Source organism: Pholcus phalangioides, unplaced genomic scaffold (assembly GCF_987345545.1).
Source record: "Pholcus phalangioides strain wild (caught in Gottingen) unplaced genomic scaffold, Ppha-v1.0 ptg000009l_1, whole genome shotgun sequence".
NCBI lineage: Eukaryota > Metazoa > Arthropoda > Arachnida > Araneae > Pholcidae > Pholcus > Pholcus phalangioides.
Genome location: NW_028301602.1, coordinates 1,166,343 through 1,188,878, shown reverse-complemented (window position 1 = coordinate 1,188,878; position 22,536 = coordinate 1,166,343). Strand labels below are relative to the sequence as shown.

Sequence of the window (22,536 nt, the reverse complement as noted above, 5' to 3'; positions counted from 1 at the left end):
GACGTTTGAAGGCCCTAAGCACTTGAATAATTTGGATTGCATTCGAGCAAATGCAACCGACCCGCTTATTGGTTGCATTTTTAAAAGAATTATTTTAAAATTTTATAGTGTAATCTGAGCTTAACGCCGGGATCACAATATAAAGTTTTATCAAAGATATTGTAGAAAAGTTGAAAATTCAACCAATAGGCGCATCGGTTGCATTCAAGCAAATGCAACCGCTGATCTTATTGGTTGAATTTTTCACGTTTTATCAAAGAGCTTCTACAAAACTTTTAAAGTGTAATCCCGGCCTAAGGCTGGTATTAATTACCCTATAAAACTTTAATTAAAATTTTTTTTATAAAACTTGAAAAATATAACCAATAAACACATCTGTTACATTCGAGCAAACTTAACTGATCCGCCTATTGGTTGCATTTTTCAAGTTTTATAAACTAACTTTTATCAAACTTTTATAGTGTAATACCAGCCTAAGACAGAATTGTGATGTGAATATTTCTAAGCACATACGTTTTGAAAGTCTCCAACCCTCCCCTTTTTTTCTACTTGCAAATTCTTTGATATCTCCTGAATTTTTTTTTTTTTTTGTTGGAACATCGAATGTTTTTGGAATTTTTCTTTCATATTTTTCCGAAAAGACAGATTTGTTTTTTAAAATCTTTTAAGACATTTTCTCCCATCGACTACTTGTGAGGATCGGAAAGAAGACATGTTTAGACCCATATTCTATGGGGCTCTAAACTAAACCACCAAAGAATGCCTCTAGGCCGTCTATGGGCACTGAATCAGGGGTGAAGGAGAAAAATAATTACAAAAATTGTGAAAAAATCGTTTTTATGCACGAATTTCCCGAGTGCTCGAATGAAGGGTATGCGGAACCGCATCCGCTCCGTGTGAAAGGGGCCTTAGTAGGATCGCCATTTCCGACGTAAAAGGGTGAAAGAAATTACAGAAAATGATTACGGCTAGCTTTAGGAGGGGTGTCATATCCGAAGTGGAAACGAAAACAGAAAGAAAAGCTAACAAAAAAGATATAGGAAAACTTATTTGTGCCCTCTCTAGGATGAGCGTCAAGTCCGAGGTAAAAGGGCGGAAAAATTGGAAAATGATTTCTGTCCGCTCTAGGAGAAGTGCCAAATCCAAGGTAAAAGGGCAAAAAAATTCGACATGATATGTAATGACATAAAATATCGCTGTTCCTTTGAACGCATCAAAACGAAGCGATTGAAACAAAAGTTTTTTTAATTGGGGGAGGGTAGGGGGGGGCCCAAAAATAGGTCCCGCTCGGCTAGAGATTTTGTCTCGAGTCACCCATGAGTGAAACGTGTGTGTGTGTGGAGTTGAAAATTGTAACAAACCGTACATACACAACTGAAGGAGTTTCATGGGTCTCGTTCCAGATATGAGGCTCCTATGCAGATTCCACAATCATTCATGACCCCCCCCCCCTCCCAATTCTATTTTCGAAACTAAGATAAAAGTTTGAGGTGCAAAATATACTTATATGTTGATTTACTCCATTGGGGTCGTTGTCCCTAAAAATGCTTCACGGCATTCTTTTGCACTTTGGTAAGGTACTAGGTGGAAGAGCGGTGATACGTGTGACCAGATAGATTTATTAATTAAATAGTGCGCCAGTTTATTAAAACATGCAATTTTTCCACTACGTTACATATTATTCTGGAATACGAACCATTGTGTGAACTTAATCAATTTAGCTGCCTGTAACTATAAGGTAAGCTTATGTATAACGATTTGAGTCAGTGGCAAACAACATTTGTGGATACACAAAATTAGGAAAACATATTGGAAAACATTTGGATTGGCGCCACGAACAAAAAAAAAAGGGGGGGGGGGACTAGAGTGATTTTATGACCATGTTTTAGGAAATAGAAAGATAAGATCTAAAAAAGAGAGAAATGAGAGATTTTTCAGGAGCAGATTGTAAATACGGCCTTCGTATCTCTAAGGCCAGGATTACACTGTAAAAGTTTTTGTAAAAGTGCTGTCAAAGGCCGGGATTACACTACAAAAGTTTGATGAAAGATCTTTTACAAAACTTGAAAAAAAACGACTAATAAGCCTTTTGGTTACATTCACTCGAATGTAACCGACGAGCAAAGAAAATTTAATATGAAATAATTAGCTAGACTTATTTTTGAGTTGGATATAATATATCCTTATGCATATATTATAGCATATATTATATGCAATAGCATTGATTTCAACTTTTTATTTATATTTTCTCAAGTATGAAAATTAACACTTCTCCGTATTATCTTTCAATATTAAATTACGTTAATTCAACGTCTATGATTTTTAAAGTTAATAATGTCCCATAAATTACATTGAAGAAATTTAGCATCTTTGATTGGAACATTTTTTGAAACAAAAACAGGCAGATCGATAACTTTAAAAAAAACAAAGAAAAAAAGAGAAGTGAAATATTTAGAGCCCATCACAAAGAAAAAAATCGATTTCATTTCCACATTTCTTTAATCTAGATTTGTTTCGTTTTCATGAGTCGTCGAGGAAGTTGCCATGTTGGTTACCTTGGATACGGTTTGTATGTCCCTCGAACCCTTCACTGAAAGAAGGAAATATCACACACACACACACAATCTAAAAAGCACACACAATCTACAGAAGAAGGCTTTAGCGTATGCAGCGGGTTGGCCACAACGAAGTACTATTATCTAGGTTCTAGGAGATATTGGTCTAGCTCTTCTGTCTTATATTTTGAGTCACGTTTTTTTGTTATCTTGAAAAAAAAAATTATATGTATTCATCACTTGTATTAAAGCCCAGTGAAAAATTTTCTATTTACTTTTGATACGAAAAGTAACAAATACTGTATTCAATAGCGCTACGTAATGAGGCATCGATTACACTCTAACCTCTTTACAATCACAGACGAAATATTCCGCCTGTGGAATAAATTCAATCCAGTTCTGTGTTCTTTTTCCTCTCTCCTCACCATCGCAAAGCTTCATCGTAACCCCTATGAACCGAAGTGGTTTTTTCCCCCTCCACGCATTTTCTGTACTCCTGCTAAAGAGTCCTACCCACGACGATTAGGGATTTTCTCCCTCAAATATAATGTATATAATCTATCTATTATATACATGCAATGGTAGAACACGGAATAGCGTGAGGAGGATAAAAGAAATCTACTTATTTATTATACGGTATTTTATTAATTTTTTTCTTCCCTTTCTTCTATTTTTTTCCTTCCCCTTCTTATTCTCCCTTTTTCTAACATGCAGTTAAGTTAGGATAAGGTTACCAGATTTATCGCCGATAAGTCGAATAGAGATCATCAAATTTGTTGCAAAAAGACTGTACGTGAAGGGATTAACATAAAGCGATGGGGCCCCAAATAATCTATTAAATATTTTTATATATCTGCTCTATAATATAAAATCACAAACTCGAAAAGGGCCCGTTTCTATGCAACAGAAATTAGGGACGATTTTGAATTTTAATTTCGATTGATGTAACTGAAGTCGGTGACGTTTTTGTGTAACGAAACTCTGTTATGTTTTTGTGTTACGGAAATCGATTACGATTTTGGGTCAAGTTTTCATTTAACTCTTGCATATATATCGGGACCAAGTTATGTGCATGTACCGAGAGGCTCCCACATGCTACAGCAGGTCCCCTAGGCTGGAATAGATGGCAAGCCCCCAAACCAGCTTTATCACGGGCCCCTCTGTGGTTAATTTATAGTGTGAAAAATCAAAAAGTGATAAGAATCGTTCTGGCCCCTGTCAGCCCTGAACTTGTGGGGGTCATGTCGAGAGGTATGTGTATGTATAATATACATATACCACCAGTGCTCCCAACCATAGACAAAAGATATAAATAGACCGCGCACGCTATTCATAAAACTTGTTGAACGTGAAGATCAAAAACGTTGAATAATCGAAAGTAAGACAGCATGTGGAGATAATCTTATGAAGATCCATAAGGAAGGCATTGCCAGCGAGATTCCCTGACCAGCCTTTTGACCGGAGTCACGTGACTCCGATCTTTGCTTCACATTGTAACCCCTCGCGCGTTCTCTATATTATTCTAACTCTGTGCTCCCAACACACAGGATCGGGATCAGGGTACCCGAGAGGAGAGGGGGATTGCACATATAACCTTCATGGGAAAGTTAAAAGGTTTCATTTCCTCAAGGGCCCTTGATGTTGACGAAGGTGTGACTTAGTGGAAGCAGTAAAATAATAACAATCAGAAACTTTTAATCAAACATATTACGTTAAGAATTGGCGTATTCAAAATAATTTTTGGTTTCGAATTTTTCTGTTGATTCACACTATTCAACACTGATTTTTTTCTCAAGGATATTTCAGTGATTTTAGGGTGTTTTTGGAGCACTGATTCTGAATCTGACATTGGTTTTATTAGATCGGCTCTAGTGAGTGAATGAAAGTTGAATTTCGATGGTAATACCATAAGCAAAACGCGTATCTATTGGGGTAGGGGGGCGAAACAAAATGCGATAATTCAAGAAATTTTCGGAACTTCTATATGGTAATATTGCATTCAATCAATCCGTTGAAAATTACCTGTATCAACGTTTTTGATTAAATAACAAATTCAAGAAAACTTTGACTAAAAATTAAGAAAAACCACTACATTTTTTTACAAAAATATTCGAGAAAAAACAGAAATAACGAGAATATTCCGGAAAATACGGGACTGGATTGGATTGGATTTTCAATTTATTGGCGCAAGGACCAATTTGGCCAAACTGCGCCAAAACATGACATAAAAATAAGGAAAATGTCCTTTTGTCATGTCAAAAAACTAAAACATATAAAAAGGAACATGAAACGTAAAACAATGACATAAATTGTAAAAACTATAATTTGCCATATAAACCAATGGCCTTGATGAATTTAAAAATGCGAGATGCATCGCTATTGTCATTTAAAATGTCATGAAGTGAAAGATGACTATGACCAAAAGCGGTCGTAAAATGATGACGGTGATGTGAACAAGTAAAAGCATGAGCAATGGTCAATGGACGTTGACTCTCTCGCAATAACAAATATGATTGTGTTAGGCGACTGTGTCCTATGCGTAACCGGGCAAGCAGAACTTCCTCCTTTCGGTTAGTTCTGCAGCTCGAACGCCAAAGGCCAAGTGTAGGCTTGATGGCATGAAGTTTATTATTTATTTGATTGTTCCAGTGCTCCTGCCAGCGGCGATGCATCACTTCCCGGAGGATTGAGAAGTGGTCACTGGCAGGTATCAAAAGGCCATTATCAATGTTAGTTGTTGTTCGAGCTGCGTTGTCTGCTTTTTCGTTGCCCGGTATTCCTACATGACCTGGTACCCAGTAAAATTTTACTGTGGTACCATGATGAGTGAGGTAATGTAGTTCATGAAAAATGGCATGAATGAATGGATGAGTGTGAAACGTACAGGAACTCAGTGCTTGTAATGCGCTGAGAGAGTCGCTATAGATGATGCATCGTCGGTGGCGTTTGCGTCGTATATGACGTAGAGCCTGAAGGATTGCGTACAGTTCTGCCGAATATATAGTGAATGTGTCTGGAAGTTTGAAAGACGTCTCCTCACAACAGATGTAGGCACAACCGACATAGCCAGGGCTCTTGGAGCCGTCGGTATATATGGGGAAGTACCTGTTGTACCTACCCCTGTGCCTAAAGAATATCTGTCGATATATGGCATCTGCTGTGGTGGCTCTAGGGTATAATGATAATGAAAGAAAGACATCTGGTAGAGACTGCTCCCATGGTGCCAGTTGCCAAGCAACTGGGGCCACACGACTGATGTCTAATTCTAGTTCTTCCACAAGTGCCCTCATACGAAGACCGTAAGATGAAACACATGAAGGGCGAGCAGCAAATAGTCTATGAAATGAGGGATTAAAAATGACACGATGAAGTGGATGATCTGGAAAAGACTTCATCTTGATAAAATATTTCAAGGAAAGTTGCTGGCGTCTTGATGTCAGTGATGGCTCGTTGCATTCGACATACAGGCTCTCCATTGGAGACGTCCGGAAAGCTCCAGAACAAATCCGTAGGGCGAGATGGTGGACTGGGTCGAGCACACTCAGATAGCTCCGAGGTGCCGACCCGTATACAATGGAGCCGTAGTCGAGCTTCGATCTTATTAAAGCTTTATATAAGTGGAGGAGCGACTTACGGTCAGCTCCCCACGATGTAGAAGAGATGACCTTCAAGAGGTTCATCGTCTTCATGCAACGAGCTCTTAATTGCGCAATTTGAGGTTTGAAAGTGAGTTTATTGTCAAATGTGATGCCGAGAAATTTAGTATTTTCTACAATAGGTATTAGATTGTTATTGAGAAACAACTGTGAGTCATCGTGTAGGTCTCGACGCCGACAAAAGTGCATAGCAACAGTCTTGTCAGCGGAGAATGAAAAGCCGTTATTATGAGTCCACTTGCTAATCTTGTTGAGAGCGGTTTGTAATTGTCTCTCGGCTGACCTCATATTCACTGATTGGTAAAATATCAACAGATCATCCACGTAGAGTGCGCCAGTGACAGACAACGGGAGTTGGTTCAACACCCCGTTGAGTCTTAAAATAAAAAGTGTTACACTTAAAATGCTACCTTGAAGTACACCTTGTTCTTGGGAAAATACGGGACAAAATGAAGGAGGTATGGTCACCCTATTCACAGTGACTAGCTCATTTTATTTATTTTTATTTTTTATATCATTAAAAATCTTTTTTAATCCCCCCTCTCCCAACAGCGAGCTCTCGATCCACTCAGGCCATAAGCCAGCATGCAAATCATATTGGAACTGTACTACTATATGTGTGTGAATCATTTATAAACTTAATCATCATTTGATCATTTTTGTCGCACCACGGTCATTTTCTGCATACGACGGCTAATTAGACCGGGCAATTTATTGCCGATTCCGAACGGCAGCCTTTTTTTCATACTCACCGAGAGGTTGGTGCGCTAATCCCTCGATGTGGGACTCCCTGCGGTAGCAATCTTTTTCTGTGGTCATGTCACCGTTTCTATTGTACCCCTGCGTCAGGAAAGTTTCCGACGAGAACGAACCGGGTATCGAACTCACGGCACCTCTAAACATGCTTTGGTACTCTTAGGCGAGTATCTTATCGACCTGGGCTACCGCGCCCACTAAACTTAATATCAATACATAAAGATCTCTGATGTATGGTAATGATATAAATGTGATAATGTGTGCCGAGTCCTGCCCTCGATATATAAGGCTAATGATATAAAGGCGATAACAGCGGCTTACAAAAGGCCTTGGCAGGCTGAAGACTATATAGGATATTGGTGAGAAAATGAATGGGTCTAGGTCAATTCGTCGCTCTCAACTTGTCGCGGTACAAATTTGTCGCGAAAAATTTGAATTGTTTTAAAATTCAAATGTTTGTTGTGATCTTATAAATAGGGTAGTTGCTTTAGGCGTAAAAAATGAAACTAATTTTTTTTTCTCATGTATTGGAAATGTTCCCCCTTCCCATTTCTGTTTTAATTTTTAACAAATGAAGGGAAGTATTCATTGAAGTTATCGAAGGACATTGGAACGTACACCAAGATAATAAGTTGGTATAAAATTAATAAATAAATAACAATAAATTTTTAAAATTTAATTTTTACCATATAAGCCGCATTTCTGTCGGGATTTAAATTTCTCGCAGTGAGGGGCGTTGAAGAGCTCACCCAAATAATAAATTGAGATCAAATAAATTTTTAAATTTTAATTTCCACCGTATAACCCGCATTTCCCACTTTTTGTCCGGATTTCCATTTCTCGCAGTGAGGGGCGTCGGGGATCACACCAAGATAATAAATTGGGATCAAATAAATTTTGAAAATTTAGTTTCCATCGTATAGGCCGCGCTTCCACCTTTCTGTAGGGATTTCCATTTCTTGCAGCGAGGGGCGTTGGGGGTGCACATCGAAATAATATAATGTTCCCCCCAGCACGATTTCCGTAATTCACTATTAAATGTATCCATGCAGAGAATATAGCTTTAAGGAATTTTTTATCGAGAATGTATCTGAGTTTTATGTGCAACAGCTGCGAAAAGTCTTATTTTCAAATTATTTTTTTGCAATGCAATGTACATTTCAAATCACTTTGTATTATCACACCGAAATAATATTCAAACACTCCGACCATAGACGCCAGAAACTGGGGCTTGATGTCATTTGAGCGCCCCCCCCCCTTAACTCCAATAATTCATGAATATACAGTGCAATGCACCATTTCGCCTCCTGAGTACGGGTTTGAGTCCCTTATATACGGAATGAATGGCGATTTTCAGCCCCCTCCTTCCTCAATGTTTCCTTCATGTAAGCACCTTTGACTGATCAAGGGTGCCGGAAGGGTTTGTAACTTGTGGGTTCTTGTCTTGCTCTTGCAGTATGAAATTTTGAGTTCTGAATCATTTCTCTGGGTGCTCATACCCATTTCATAAAGTACCCTGGGCAGCCACAGCATCCCTGACACCACTGTAGGGATGCTGTCTCTGACACCACTGCAAATGTCAATAGAATTTGATTGTTTTGTTTTCAACTCTAAAGTAACAACTCTCAAGTAAAAACAATGAAATCAGACTTTGAATTAGCCCATTGTATGTAACTTCATGTACATGACACTCATACGGCTCCAGTCAACGATGAGTAAAAATTTCTTTTTACAACACAAGTGAATTAACGTTAACAGACAATAAAGGATTATATTCAGAGGTATGTTTGGTGGTCGAGTGGTTATGGTGCCGGACTCGTGATGCGAGGATCCGGGTTTGAACCCCACAGTGGTGGTCGGCTGAAGTTGGTTTTCTGTGGTTCCCAACTTCAAGGCGCAAATGCGAGCCGATCTCCCCGTTAAAAAGTCTCGCCACAGAGAGCAACAGTCCTACAACGGTAAATCATTCAACCATAACACTTCACTCATAGTTAGTAAAACTGGGGGGCAGATGACAGCACTACATATAACAAGCATTACACAGAAACAAACTTTACGTCAGGTTGCATTACACGTACACGCACATTCCCGCATGTATCGGTTCGTTGGGGGGTTCCGCGGGGGGGGGGGGTGCTGTGTGGTGTAGCAATAGTAGGTAGGGGCTCGGGGATCCATGATGTTCTTAAGTCAGCCACCTCGTTGGGCAGTTTGCCTGTTGTGGCGTTGTATTTGTATTTGTATATTTCCTGGGTGGGGAGGGGGTATGCGGGCTTTATCCCAAGATGGACAAGTTCAAGGCGTAATCAAAATTGAGTAATTGGTGATCAAGAACATGAATTAGAAAGTGAGGAGGGAGGCAAGGTTTGAATTGCCCACAGGTGGGAAAACTATAAATCCGCCTCTGATTATTGCCTACATTTATTAGGATAATTTTAATTTTAAAAACAATTCGTATCGTACATATAAACACTCCACAATATCTAAACCTTTATTTACTTATTTTCAGTGCTTTGTGTAACATTTTATTTAAACACTTATCTAACGTGAATATCGCAATAAAAAGCCAGATAATTAATAGAATTAGATTTAGATTAATAGAATATAATAAGGGATGCTATTTTAAAGTATCATAATTTTTTCTTTTTTTTAACGATACGTAAGAGAAGATTTCAATTTATTGCAATTTAAATTGAATTCAAACAATTTAGTTTAAAAAGTACTGCATTATTTTTTGTCATCCGTATAATGTATTTCTATTTTATGATACAACAAAAAACTCAAATAAAGAAAATTAATAATAGGCTAATTCATTTTGAATTGCATTAAAAGTTTTTATAATCTCGGAACATGAATTACGGGGGAAAAAACTTTTAAACACACACGCAAACCAACCTGTCATTTCCACTTTTGGTTTTGCAATATACCATTTTTGCCAACAGAAATATGTAGACTAAGCACATCAACCTTGTACCAAAAGCTTAGATTTAAATGAAAACTATGTGAAAATATTCAAACAAGCCAGCCAAAGATACGCGACTGATTATAAACATGAGATTAATGGTTATATCTATGCGACTGACCCATAGTCATCTTTCTTATTGGTAATTACATAGTCTTTGTCGGTACTCATCCTGGGGGCAATATGAAAACTTCATCGAATCGTCATTCATAAGCACTGTACATTTCCATCCTTGATCTGCGCCCAACTCACTTCGCTGTGAGAAATAGAAATCCCAACAAAAGCGGGAAGTGCGGCTTCCCGCTTTTTACGGTAAAAATTAAATATTAATTTAATTGAATTATTAATTAATTAAATATTTCTGGTTCTTATGGAGATACTGTAATGGTAAATGTTGGTGACTATCGGAGGGACGGGGAGAGAAACCCTCGAGCCCATGGGGCAGATAGAAATTTACCGTCAAAAATAGGATCACTGTAATTTGGGGGAATATCATGCAAACTGAAATTTTTCCACATGATATTGAAATTTTATCACAGCAAAAATCATTTACTTAACATTCAAATTTTTATTACTGAATTTTGAAATATAATTAAATTTTTATATGCAGTTAAATTTTTAAATGTAATTGATATTGTAATTTTAATTTCGATGACCTTTCCGTTTAACTGCGTGTACACTTTTGTTCATGTTTTTTTATTTCACGTATCAAGTTTTTCAGGGGCCGTTCAAGTATTACGAAAGCAAATTTTAATCTATTTTTGACCCCCCCCCCCCCACCACTTGTCAGCAAAATTTCGTCATCAGCTCTGCCCCTCTGAATCCTAACTCATATTTTCATAAATGGTGGTTGATGACGTAAGCATTATCCAAACCCCCCTTGTCATCAAAAGGCAGCAAATCGGAAACCACCCCCCCCCCCCATCGATGATGACGTAATACTTGAACGGCCCCTAAGACAAAAACCTACATACAAGCTCGCGTGGAACATGTACAGTGAGGAATCGACAGTTCGACGAATTGATTCTGCGCTGTAATATATAAATTGACGTCACGACGAATTGACACGGTGGCGAACTTGTACAGCTACGAATTGGAGCTGCGACGAATTTGTATCGCGACGAATTGAAGCACGACAAGTTGAGTGCGACAAATTCACCGGCTACGGAAAATGAATAAAAGCCGCGTAAAACTAACTGGTGCCTCTGCTGCCACCTAGCAAACTATTTTGTTATAATCATACAAGTTGACCATAGATTTAAATTGATATTTCTCTAAATATTTTGTAGATGGCTCTAAATGGTTGTCTCACTTTTGCCCGGGGTGAAATATGGTCATAAGACTGAGAAGGATATCATCTGAGAACTGTTTGAGATATCACTGAATGGGAAATAACAGAAGTAAACAACTCTAAGGCTCACGATCGGCTTGTTTTTACTTTGCAGCAGGTGTTGAGTGGGACGAGTTGTCAAATTAGCTTCCGCGAGCGATGGCCGAGCGACGAAAGAATCGCAAGAGGAAAGAAGTGAGACATTTTTTTTGGACATTACATTTGTCTTTTTTGTTCTGAATCTGTTCTTACGCGCAGCTTTAAAACAACGATCCATCCCCGAGAAGTTTTTAGAATGTTACTCTTTCCCCCCTCCCATCCTTTTCTTAAAGGATGTTGGCACAACCGTATTGCTGTTATTTGCTATTTCAATGTCAATATTTGCCATCCTTTTCCTTGTAAATGTAATCAATAATGATGATCGGTCAAGCATTCCTTCATTTATCTCATTTGCATTTCTTGGACGCCATTCGGAGTTCGTGTCTCGTTTTTTTTCTGCGATGACGTGTAACCCAACTACCGTTACGAAATACAATATATCCCCCTTTTTTTTTATACGTACGAATTTCATGTGTTGTGTGATATACATTGGCGTTTACGTGACACCACCACACTCGTTATAGTCATCATTATTAAAAGTAACGGAGCCGAGTTTCGATTTGACTCGTGATCCGAACGCCGGCAGGATAATCGAGTTGATTGCGGGTATCGGATTTCAATACCGTTAATCAGGGCTTGGCAAATTCCAGGTCGCCATGGTGACTACAATATTTGTATTGACGAATCAAAGAAGGCAAAAATCTCGGCTCCTGGAAAAACTTCCTCATGGGTAAGACTGTTCTGGATCCAAGGATGAATGAATCAATAGGAAGAAAGCAGTGCAGGTGAAACATCCAATGGCAGCTCTCCATTCTGGCGATGAATAAATAGAAGCATTGCTTTTTCACAATTCTTGTAAAACCGCAAGACTACCTCCGATCAACATTTGAAGCACCTTCGAAGCAAAAATATAAAAAGAAAAGGTGGTATCCTTTTGCCCAGCTGATCACACCGCAATCTCTAAGTTCTGTGGGGACAACAATATTGACTTTTGCATTTGTTTGCTCAAGAGCGAGATATCGAAGAGGTTCGTCATCAAAAGATTGGATCCTAGTTGCTCCAGCAAAGAGTTTATTCTTTCCTTACAGGATCTTACTTTTTAGGTACTTTAGGCTCATCAAATGTGAAGTGAAAGGACAGAGTCAGGCTATCCATCTGGAGGGTGGACGTGACAAGAACCCTTGGAACCCTAGCAAGATCTTGGAACTAAGAGAGCTATACTACCTAAGGGTTAGGGTGGGAAATTTCAGGAGCTCCCATCAAAGATTCTTGTAATGTTTTCGGTGTATGGCCTGGGGCCATCACAGCTCTGGCTGTAGGGCACTGCAATGCTGTGTAAAGCGTATCCAGAAGGACACGAGTCATGCGTGTTCAAATGTCAGGAGTTAGAATTACCCCGAGTGTGTGAACTGCAAGCTGTTACACATGGAAAATTACTCAGTTACATATAATACATATTAAGTCAAAAAAAATTTTTCCACAAAACAATTTTTGCCCTTGTTTTTCTACCGGGAAAATGACCAACCCTGCAGAGGAGATGACTAACTTGTAAACTATTCAGAAAGTCTCTTTCCCAGATGTGTTGTAAGCGGAGGGAAACCTCTTTGTAGTGTGTTGAGTGATTTTAGAGGATGAGGTTTGATAATTGGCTGGCTTTGCTCGTTTGAACTACCATAACCTTCTACTAAGGGTTTAAGCTAGATAAAAAATTCCTTTCACAAACGAGTGAAAATGGGGAGAAAAGCTTTAGCAAAATGCTACAATGCTAATGTAATGATTGATGGTTGGATGTCTACTCGTTCCGTATCTCCTGTAATCATTTTTGCAACCGTGGCTACCACTTCTTTCGCATTTTGCAAAAAATACGACTGTAGCTTATACCATGCTTCTACTTGAGATGTAAAACTCTCAAGAATAATCTTTCGGAGAATATTCTCATCAAGGAGAATATTCTCTGGTAAGACTACTATTATAAATAACCCGAGAATATTCTCTGAAAGGACTAATTTCATAAATTACTGAGGAATTTTCTTATAGAAAATAATAAGAATTATTCTGTACTTATTAATAATAGTCCTTCCAGAGAATATTCTTCAGTTACCGAAATCTTTCCCAAGAGTATTATCAAGAATATATGTATTATAATAAATAATCTTGATAAAATTAATTTGAGAACAATCATTATTTTCGATAAGAATATTCTCTTTCCCTCTCCCCATCAAGAAGATGGGCATATTAAAGTTTGTAGACCAAAATATTAAAGTTTGAAAGCAAGAAAATTAAACCAACAGGGCTGATAATTAAATTGCACAACTTTTATAGAAATGTGAGTGATATACAGAATTTAAGTGTATGTGCATTGAAGAAACAGTTCTGTATCTTAGAATAAAGGTGATTATATATAAGAACAGCTTCCTTTATCAAACAACTTTGGTTTAATTTCTTTTGTTGTGAACTTATTTTTGAAAATTTATGTAATTTAAAATTTTTTTAAGGTTTTAATCTAAAGGTTTCTAAAATCTTCACAACCAAACTTTTAAAACCTCTCATCATGACCTGGAGAATATTCTTGAACTAAAAGTTGTCATTGGGGGGTGATAACACCAAAAATTGTTTTGATGTAAATGTTTCAAGCAATGGAAACTGATTTATATTGCACAATATAAACAAAATTAGTAAAAAAAAATTTTAATTATTCCAGAAGAATATTCTCGTTCTCCATTAATATTCTCACCTCACATTTCTACCATATAAGGAATCTGAGCCTTCAGTAATTTGTTAGTATACAGTTTACCACAAGCGACTGCTGTATATGGGTCATTCCCAAAAATGTGTACGAACTGTTTCTGAGACTTCATGGGTTTTTTTTAAAAATTTCAGAGCACTCTGGTAGTAATTTAAATTTTTTTCTAGTTCTTCATTTAATTCTCTGTTGTATGGTATTTATTAATTTGTTTCAGATGATAGCCTAATCGTATTTTTTATCATTCTGGCAAAACCAAAATCTTGCTGTCCCAGCTTGAAAAAAAGTGTTAAACAAAGAGACTTTTGATGCGAATCTGAAAATTTTTTCAAAAAACTTGGAATCACGTTCTATATATGTGCCATAGATAAATAAAACCGACAAAAAAATGGTGAAAATAGTTTTTATAAAAAACTATTTTTTTGTTCGTGTCCCGAAATTTTTCTTGTTTTAAAATGTCCACTCTGTTACGGTCATTTGGGAACATATTTTTATACCACTTTAACACTTTTGAGCTCATCGAAAGGTTTACTTCTAATTCTTGATCAAAAATTTTGCATTTGACTTTTACAAAACGACTTAATATTCACGTTATGTCTTTAGTACCAGATTTTTCTCTGTCTCATGTCCACTCTGTTACGTCATTACCCTAAATAATTTTTTTTTTCCCCTTCTATATCGCCATCAAATGATAGTGCACATGGAGATATGTTTCAAAATATAATAAAAAGTTTTCACCAATCATTTACATAATGAAAAAGAAAACTTTAGGCTAATTTTTTCCACTCTGTTACATGTCCACCATATTACATCTTCCAAAAACTCAAGCAACGCAACAAAATGGAAACTATGATTTAAAATCAAGTTTCCTTTGTTAAAAGGTTTTAAGTTAAATTTAATAAATTGTCTATTCATTTTGAATCCTTTAAAACATTCTTCATCATTTTATTTTTTCAGTTAAATACGAAAGTTAAGTAGCTAGTATAAATCATCAAAATCACTGCCAGACACCGATCCAGGGAGATGTATCATAAAAGCATTTTAGCATGAGTAAAGGTCGTTATTTGATAATATATTCTGTATTTTATGAGACAACCATCATTTCCCTATATTATTTTTGTTTCCAGGCTCTACTCCCCACCCCCAAGTCCACTCAGGATCACTAATGTGAGAGGCATAAACGTGCGTTTTATACCAACATCAAATTACCAAAAAAATAACCATCAAAACTATAGGGATAAAAAATTTTGTAAACCTTTTTTTTTTCCCAGCATATGTGTAAGAAATAAGCTGATTTCATTATTTTAAGAGATAAAACAGCAGAAATAGCAATATTTATTTTTACAGAAGTATTTGTTTTTGCAACAGAGTGAACAAGATCCATGATTTTCAGTCACAAAACCCAAAAAATAAAATATTATTGCAAATAAAAGTAAAAAATATGAAATATTAAACTTCAAGTCATTGGCTATAATTTGATATCAATTTCATTTTGAAAATTCATTTTTGAATTTTTCATTTCAAAAAAGTGGAATGTACATTTTTTGGGAATGACCCATACAACTGACATCAAATGCCAGAAATTTTAACGCTTTAAGCAGCAATTAGGACAAATCAGCTTTACAAAACGTATGGGCTTGCCAGTGCTAAAAGAAGAAACTTTTATGATGACGAGATATCTTGTTAATGCCACTTAACGGGTTAAAAAGATTCCCCACTGTGTATACTTGTACATGTTGAGGGATCGAGGTTCTTCAACAGCTTCATTCTCTCCAAGAACCTGAAATAAGTGATATCATTTTATTCCGAGTGGCATCACTGTTTGCTTGTCATGGAGTTAGGTAGGAAATGAAAAAGCATGTTTTTTTAATTAAAAAATCAAAATTTTTTGATTAAAATTAACTGACTTATTAATTAAAACAAATCTTGCTGATCATTAAGAATGCATATTTTCATATCACCTACCTATTTTTTGAACCTACTCTCTCAAATTTAATTCAGAATTGATGAATAATTAACAATAATCAAATAAAGTACAAGCAAAACATATGAACAACGAAATTCTATGTTTATGTGATATGAAAAGTCAGTGGGCCCAATTAAAATAAACTGAATGCCTAGTGGTGATTCAGTATCACATATGTGGTGCAGTGTTTCTCAAATCAAGCAGATGTACAATCAAAGGGTCATACAGCATCAACTAAGCGAAAAACATTCTATTGACAAGATTGTTTCTTGTGCAATTGATGCATGCATTTATTATGATGTGTTTCCAACTTGCCATGATCTTGCTTAGTAATTTACACATTTTTATTCTTTAGCAGATTTAATGCGTTTTAGTAAAAAAAAAAAGCAAACTTTGGACTTTTTCACTTTTCATATTAAAGTTTCAAGTCCAACGAACAGTATTTATGTTGGTACAATATATCTAAATATTTTAAATCAGCAATTAGGGCATAGAATTTAAGACTGTAAACAAAAACTAATTTCTGGTTTTTTTTAACAGGGGAACTCTAGTGCCCCATTGTAATACATTGCAAATACTTAAGTGCAGTTACATCTATAAGTTTAGCTCCCTATATTTTTCTGAAATTTTTGCCATGCATAAAATCTAAAAATAGAATGGCTTTCTTTTTACACTGTATGTAGATATTTGTCTATATTTTTATCCCAAAAATCTTCTATATGTTTTTACAACTTGACCACATATAAATAACATACCTATTATACCGGGTTACTTTTTCCTTCAATATCATTAAAGTTATACAAATACAAATACAACGCCACAACAGGCAAAATGCCCAACGAGGTGGCTGATAAAAAGATGCCCATAAAAATATGGTTGTCATATGTTTCAAAAATACAGCAACCCAATTAAAAATGCAATTAACACAAATTACAAACAATATATACACATGATAAAATATTATACAATGCCCATAAAGAATACTTATGGTTGTCTTATTCTAAGAATGGATAGCTTCTCGATTTACCCCAACATGTTTATCGTATTTCTTTTTAAACGTGTCAATTGTGTTACAATTTACTACCTCCGGGGGTAAGCTATTCCATTTATTAACAACCCTATTGGAGAAAAATTCCCTGCGACACCATAACCTTGCATTGTCCCTCACCAATCGATACTGGTGTCCCCTTGTAAAAGCAGTCGATTGGCGGTGTACTAAAAGTTCATGGTCCATCCTATCCATCCCATTGAAAATTTTGAACACTTCGATCATATCTCCTCGACACCTGCGTTCATCCAATGTAAACATATTCAAAAAATGAAGTCTTTCTTCATAACTCAAGCCCTGTGTGCCAATAAGGACACGCGTAGCTCTTCTCTGCACCCCTTCAACCAAGTCTATGTCCCTCTGTAGGTATGGTCTCCAAAACCTTACAGCATACTCCAGTCCAGGACGAACTAAGCCTCGAAAAAGAGGAAGAATGACTTTGGGAGAACGCGAAGAGACCTTTTTGAAAATGAGACCAAGCATTCTATTCGATTTTTTGACAACCGCTGAACAATGTTCAGGAAACTTAAGTCGCTCGTCAATGAGAATTCCCAAATCGGTGACTCTAGTTGCATCCGGGATAGTGACACCATTCAACTCGTAAGAGAACCGTGGGTTGTTCGAACCAAAATGAGCGACCATGCACTTATCTACGCTAAACGTCATGCTCCATTCATTTGCCCATGCTGCAATCTTGTTTAAGTTGGTCTGGAGCAACTCCCTATCGCTTTCATTCCCGATTACCCCCATTAGCTTCACATCATCTGCGAATTTGCTAGTAATTCCATCGATACCCTGATCGAGTTTATCGATAAAAAGTGAAAAAAGTATGGGGCCAAGGACACTTCCCTGAGGAACTCCACTTGTGACGTCTGTCCAACCAGAGAATTCCCCGTTCACCATAACTCGTTGCGACCTATCTCTTAACCACGATTCTATCCAATTCAGCAAGTTGCCCCCTATTCCAATCTCGTGTAAACGCTTCAAGAGTTTGCCATGTTGGACCCGATCGAATGCCTTCTGGAAATCAAGGTAAACAACGTCGACATTTTTGCTCTTACCCAAAGCCTTAGTCACGTAATCATAGAAGCAAAGGAGGTTAGTTACACATGACTTCCCCTTCCTGAACCCATGCTGATTATCCGACAATACATTATTCTCGTCTATCCACTGCACAAAATGTAAAGGAATAACTAAATTTAAATTTTGTGATTTAAATCAACTGATTTAAATAGCCATACCCTCAAGTTGGGTTCATTGACTTTGCACACTTCATGCATCAAAATGTCTTGGTTCCGTGTCACTGATTATAAAAACACTGGCGTGGTGCATCTTTTGCTTTGTTACATCTTCACAAAGACCATTGTGATTTTTTCTTATTCACAAAGAAATAAAGTAACTTATATTGTTAGCACTAATTAAGGTTTTCATTAGTTTGATAAAATTGCAACTTGCGTAGTGAAGTGAATGTAAACTACAAGGTTGTGTTCTTCAATCAGTGGTCGGAGGACTGGTTATTGTCTGTGGAAATTTTTGCACAAAATCGATTTGTGACTGGATAATATTAGTTTTCATAATAATTGCATCAAATTTATACATTAACATTTTGCCTCATAAGCCCCTAAATGTCTGTTGAAACACGAAAGGGGAAAAGATGTGAGCAGAAGATATAGCAGGGAAATAAAATGTTAAAGGAAATATGTAAATATTTGATAAAGTTGTGGGAAAAAAATCGGAGGGAACTAAAAAAAAGTTGGTAGGTTTGAATATCAAATTTTTGAAATTGTGTGGTGAATACCCCTTTCTGTGGAAGAGGTTATGTCAAGGTAAATTTTCTAGGATAAGGAAAAACATGAAACAAAGTAGAACCCTACTGCTATAAGGCGGAAGTGAGCATGAATTTCACAAGTTCACTAACTGCAGGATATTACCTAGAGACAAAAATATGTATTAAGCTACAGAAAGAGGCAAAAGGGCAAAGAACATCTGAAGAAGAGCAAATCAGGATTGGTTTTTACTGGTAAATATTGTGGTAAAAACAGTAAAAACCTTGTATATACAATTAGCCTCTTAGTATTGATAATTAATATGCAGAGTAACAGTATTTTTGTTTTACCCAAACATTGGTTGTGTAAAAATTTTCATTTTTAATAACTTCCGCCTTATAGCAGTAGGGTTCTACTTTGTTTCATGTTTTTCCTTATCCTAGAAAATTTACCTTGACATAACCTCTTCCACAGAAAGGGGTATTCACCACACAATTTCAAAAATTTGATATTCAAACCTACCAACTTTTTTTTAGTTCCCTCCGATTTTTTTCCCACAACTTTATCAAATATTTACATATTTCCTTTAACATTTTATTTCCCTGCTATATCTTCTGCTCACATCTTTTCCCCTTTCGTGTTTCAACAGACATTTAGGGGCTTATGAGGCAAAATGTTAATGTATAAATTTGATGCAATTATTATGAAAACTAATATTATCCAGTCACAAATCGATTTTGTGCAAAAATTTCCACAGACAATAACCAGTCCTCCGACCACTGATTGAAGAACACAACCTTGTAGTTTACATTCACTTCACTACGCAAGTTGCAATTTTATCAAACTAATGAAAACCTTAATTAGTGCTAACAATATAAGTTACTTTATTTCTTTGTGAATAAGAAAAAATCACAATGGTCTTTGTGAAGATGTAACAAAGCAAAAGATGCACCACGCCAGTGTTTTTATAATCAGTGACACGGAACCAAGACATTTTGATGCATGAAGTGTGCAAAGTCAATGAACCCAACTTGAGGGTATGGCTATTTAAATCACAAAATTTAAATTTAGTTATTCCTTTACATAACTTTAATGATATTGAAGGAAGAAGTAACCTGGTATAATAGTCATGTTAGGCATATGTGGTAAAGTTTGTGATTAAAAAATATATACAAGATTTTTGGGGTAAATATAGACTTAAACTTAATATCTTGATACAGTGCAAAAAGAACACTGCTCTATTTCTAGATTTTATGGATGGAAAAACTGCAGAAAAATATAGGGAATTGAACTTAGCACTTAGCTTAAACTGCACTAAGTATTTTTAATGCCTTACAATGGGGCGATGGGGTTCCCCTGATTAAAAAACAGAGAAATTATTTTTTTATAAAGCCTTTTGAATTTTTTTCTATGCCTTGATTGCTGAATCAAAATAATACATGTTGTGCCTAAAGATGTGAGGTGAAAATATTCTCGGAGAACGAGAATATTCTCCTGGATGTAAAAATTGGAGAATAATTGAGAATATTCATTTTTCTTTTAAATAATTTAATTTTTTTACTAATTTTGTTTATATTGTGAAATATAAATCAGTTTTCATTGCCTGAAACATTTACAAAAAACAATTTTTGGTATAATCACCCCTCAATGACAACTTTTAGTTCGAGAATATTCTCCAGGTCATGATGAAAGGTTTAAAAGTTTAGCTATAAAAGATTTTAGAAACATTTAGATTATAACCTTAAAAAATTATTTTAAAATTAAATTTTCAGAAATAAGTTCACAACACAAAAGAAATTAAACCAAAATTGTGTGTGAATTGATAAAGGAAGCTATTCTTATACAATCACCTTCATTCTAAGATACAGAACTTGTTTTCTTCAATGCACATACACTTAAATTCTGTATCACTCACATTTCTTTAAAAGTTGTGCAAAAATCAGCCCTGTTGGTTCAATTTTCTTGCTTTGAAACTTTAATATTGTGGTCTACAAACTTCAATATTCCCATCTTCTTGACGGGAACAGAGAATATTCTTATAAAAAAAAATTGTTATTCTCAAGTTATTTATCGAGATTATTACTTATTATAATACGTGTTATTACATATATTCTTGATAATAATCTAGAAAGATTTCGGTAACTGAGGAGAATATTCTCTGGTAGGACTATTATTAATAACTTCAGAATAATTCTTATTTTCTATAAGAAAATTCCCCAGTAATTTATGAAAGTAGTCCTTCCTAAGTATATTCTCAAGGATATTATATATAACTATATTGTAAATAACAGAAGAATATTCTCATCAAGAACTTATAAGAATATTCTCAAGTTATTTATAATAGTAGTCCTATCAGAGAATATTCTCAAGAATTTTACATCTTTAGTTGTACCAACATAAATACCATTGGACTTTAGACATTTTCACTTTTCGTATTAAAAGTTCTAGAGTTTGAGCATTTTTTTTATACCAAAATTCATTAAATCTGTGAAAGAATAAAAATGTGTAAACCAGTAGGCAACATCATGCAAGTTGGAAACACATCCACCAATTGTGAGAGAAACAATCTTGCCAGTAGAATTTGTTTTATTTAGATGATGTTGAGTGGCCCTTGATGATGGTGTTGGTTGTACAGCGAGTGAACTGAGATGTCTGCAGCATATGTGCGATTGCGATACTGAGTTGCCATCACTCATTCACTTTAATGTGGGTGGGGGGGAGGCTCATGAATAAAAGTTTTTTTCTCTACAAAAAAAATTTTAATCCATGTTGGGTTGCTGTATTTTTGAAATATATGACATCCATATTTGTTATGGGCATCTTTTTCCTCAGCCACCTTGTTGGGCATTTTGCCTGTTGTGGCATTGTATTTGTATTTGTAATTTCATAGATTTACATTTTTAACATTTATTTATACATTTTTATGATTGATTTACATGCTTAACATTAATGATTTAATTTGAGCTCAGTATTCTTTCATGTTACATATAAATTTTTGGGGTTCATATTTTTGCTTGTAGTTTGTTTGTAGTTTATTCATTAATACCTAATTAAATTTGAGCGATTAGGGAAAAAAGTAACTAGTCCCTATAAAAATATACATTTTTAATGATGAACAAGATTTGTATTAATTAATAAGCCGTCAGTTAATTTTAATCAAAAAATTTAAATAAAAAAAAGTCATGATTTTTTTCTCATACCCTGGCACCTGGGATTTATCCAACATTGGGATAAAATTTATGATAGTTATATGTAGACATTTTCATAGCGTGATGTGTATGACACACATTTTTTCACAGCAGGCAGAATTGATGGTGGCTGATGATAAACCATCTAAAGCTGAATATTCCGTTGCGAAATACTTGCGAGAAAAGCTACCAGAAAAGAAAACATCTCTTCTTGGACACAAAGTTGATTATTTCATTGGTAAGAATCTTTCCTTTTCCTTCAACATAAGTGTTGCAGTAGTGTTTACACTTTTTGAAAATAGATTTCAGCTCTCTATCCTCGGAACAGAATGTTTGTGTTGTTCTGCAAAGAAAACTTCGTTAACAGGAGGTGTCTGCTAATGGGGGTGTTTGTTACGGAAGGTTCTACTGTAATTTTATTTTGTTACATTTAATTAATTATGTTGCTGGAAAGCTCATACTATGCTACA

General features: G+C 35.7%; 1 protein-coding gene across 2 annotated transcripts in view; it reads left to right on the top strand.

Annotated features, from left to right (window-relative positions):
• The first annotated feature begins 11,302 nt into the window (after nucleotides 1-11,302).
• LOC149081603 (translocation protein SEC62-like) overlaps nucleotides 11,303-22,536 on the top strand; it is a 32,313-nt gene continuing 21,079 nt past the window's right edge. The window contains exons 1-2 of one of the 2 annotated variants that reach the window (XM_089237009.1): nucleotides 11,303-11,451; nucleotides 22,178-22,304. In XM_089237009.1, the coding sequence (XP_089093135.1) occupies nucleotides 11,416-11,451; nucleotides 22,178-22,304 (163 nt within the window). In that variant the 5' untranslated portion in view covers nucleotides 11,303-11,415. The remainder of the gene's footprint in view (nucleotides 11,452-22,177; nucleotides 22,305-22,536) is intronic. The other variant, XM_089237010.1, reaches the window with a different exon arrangement.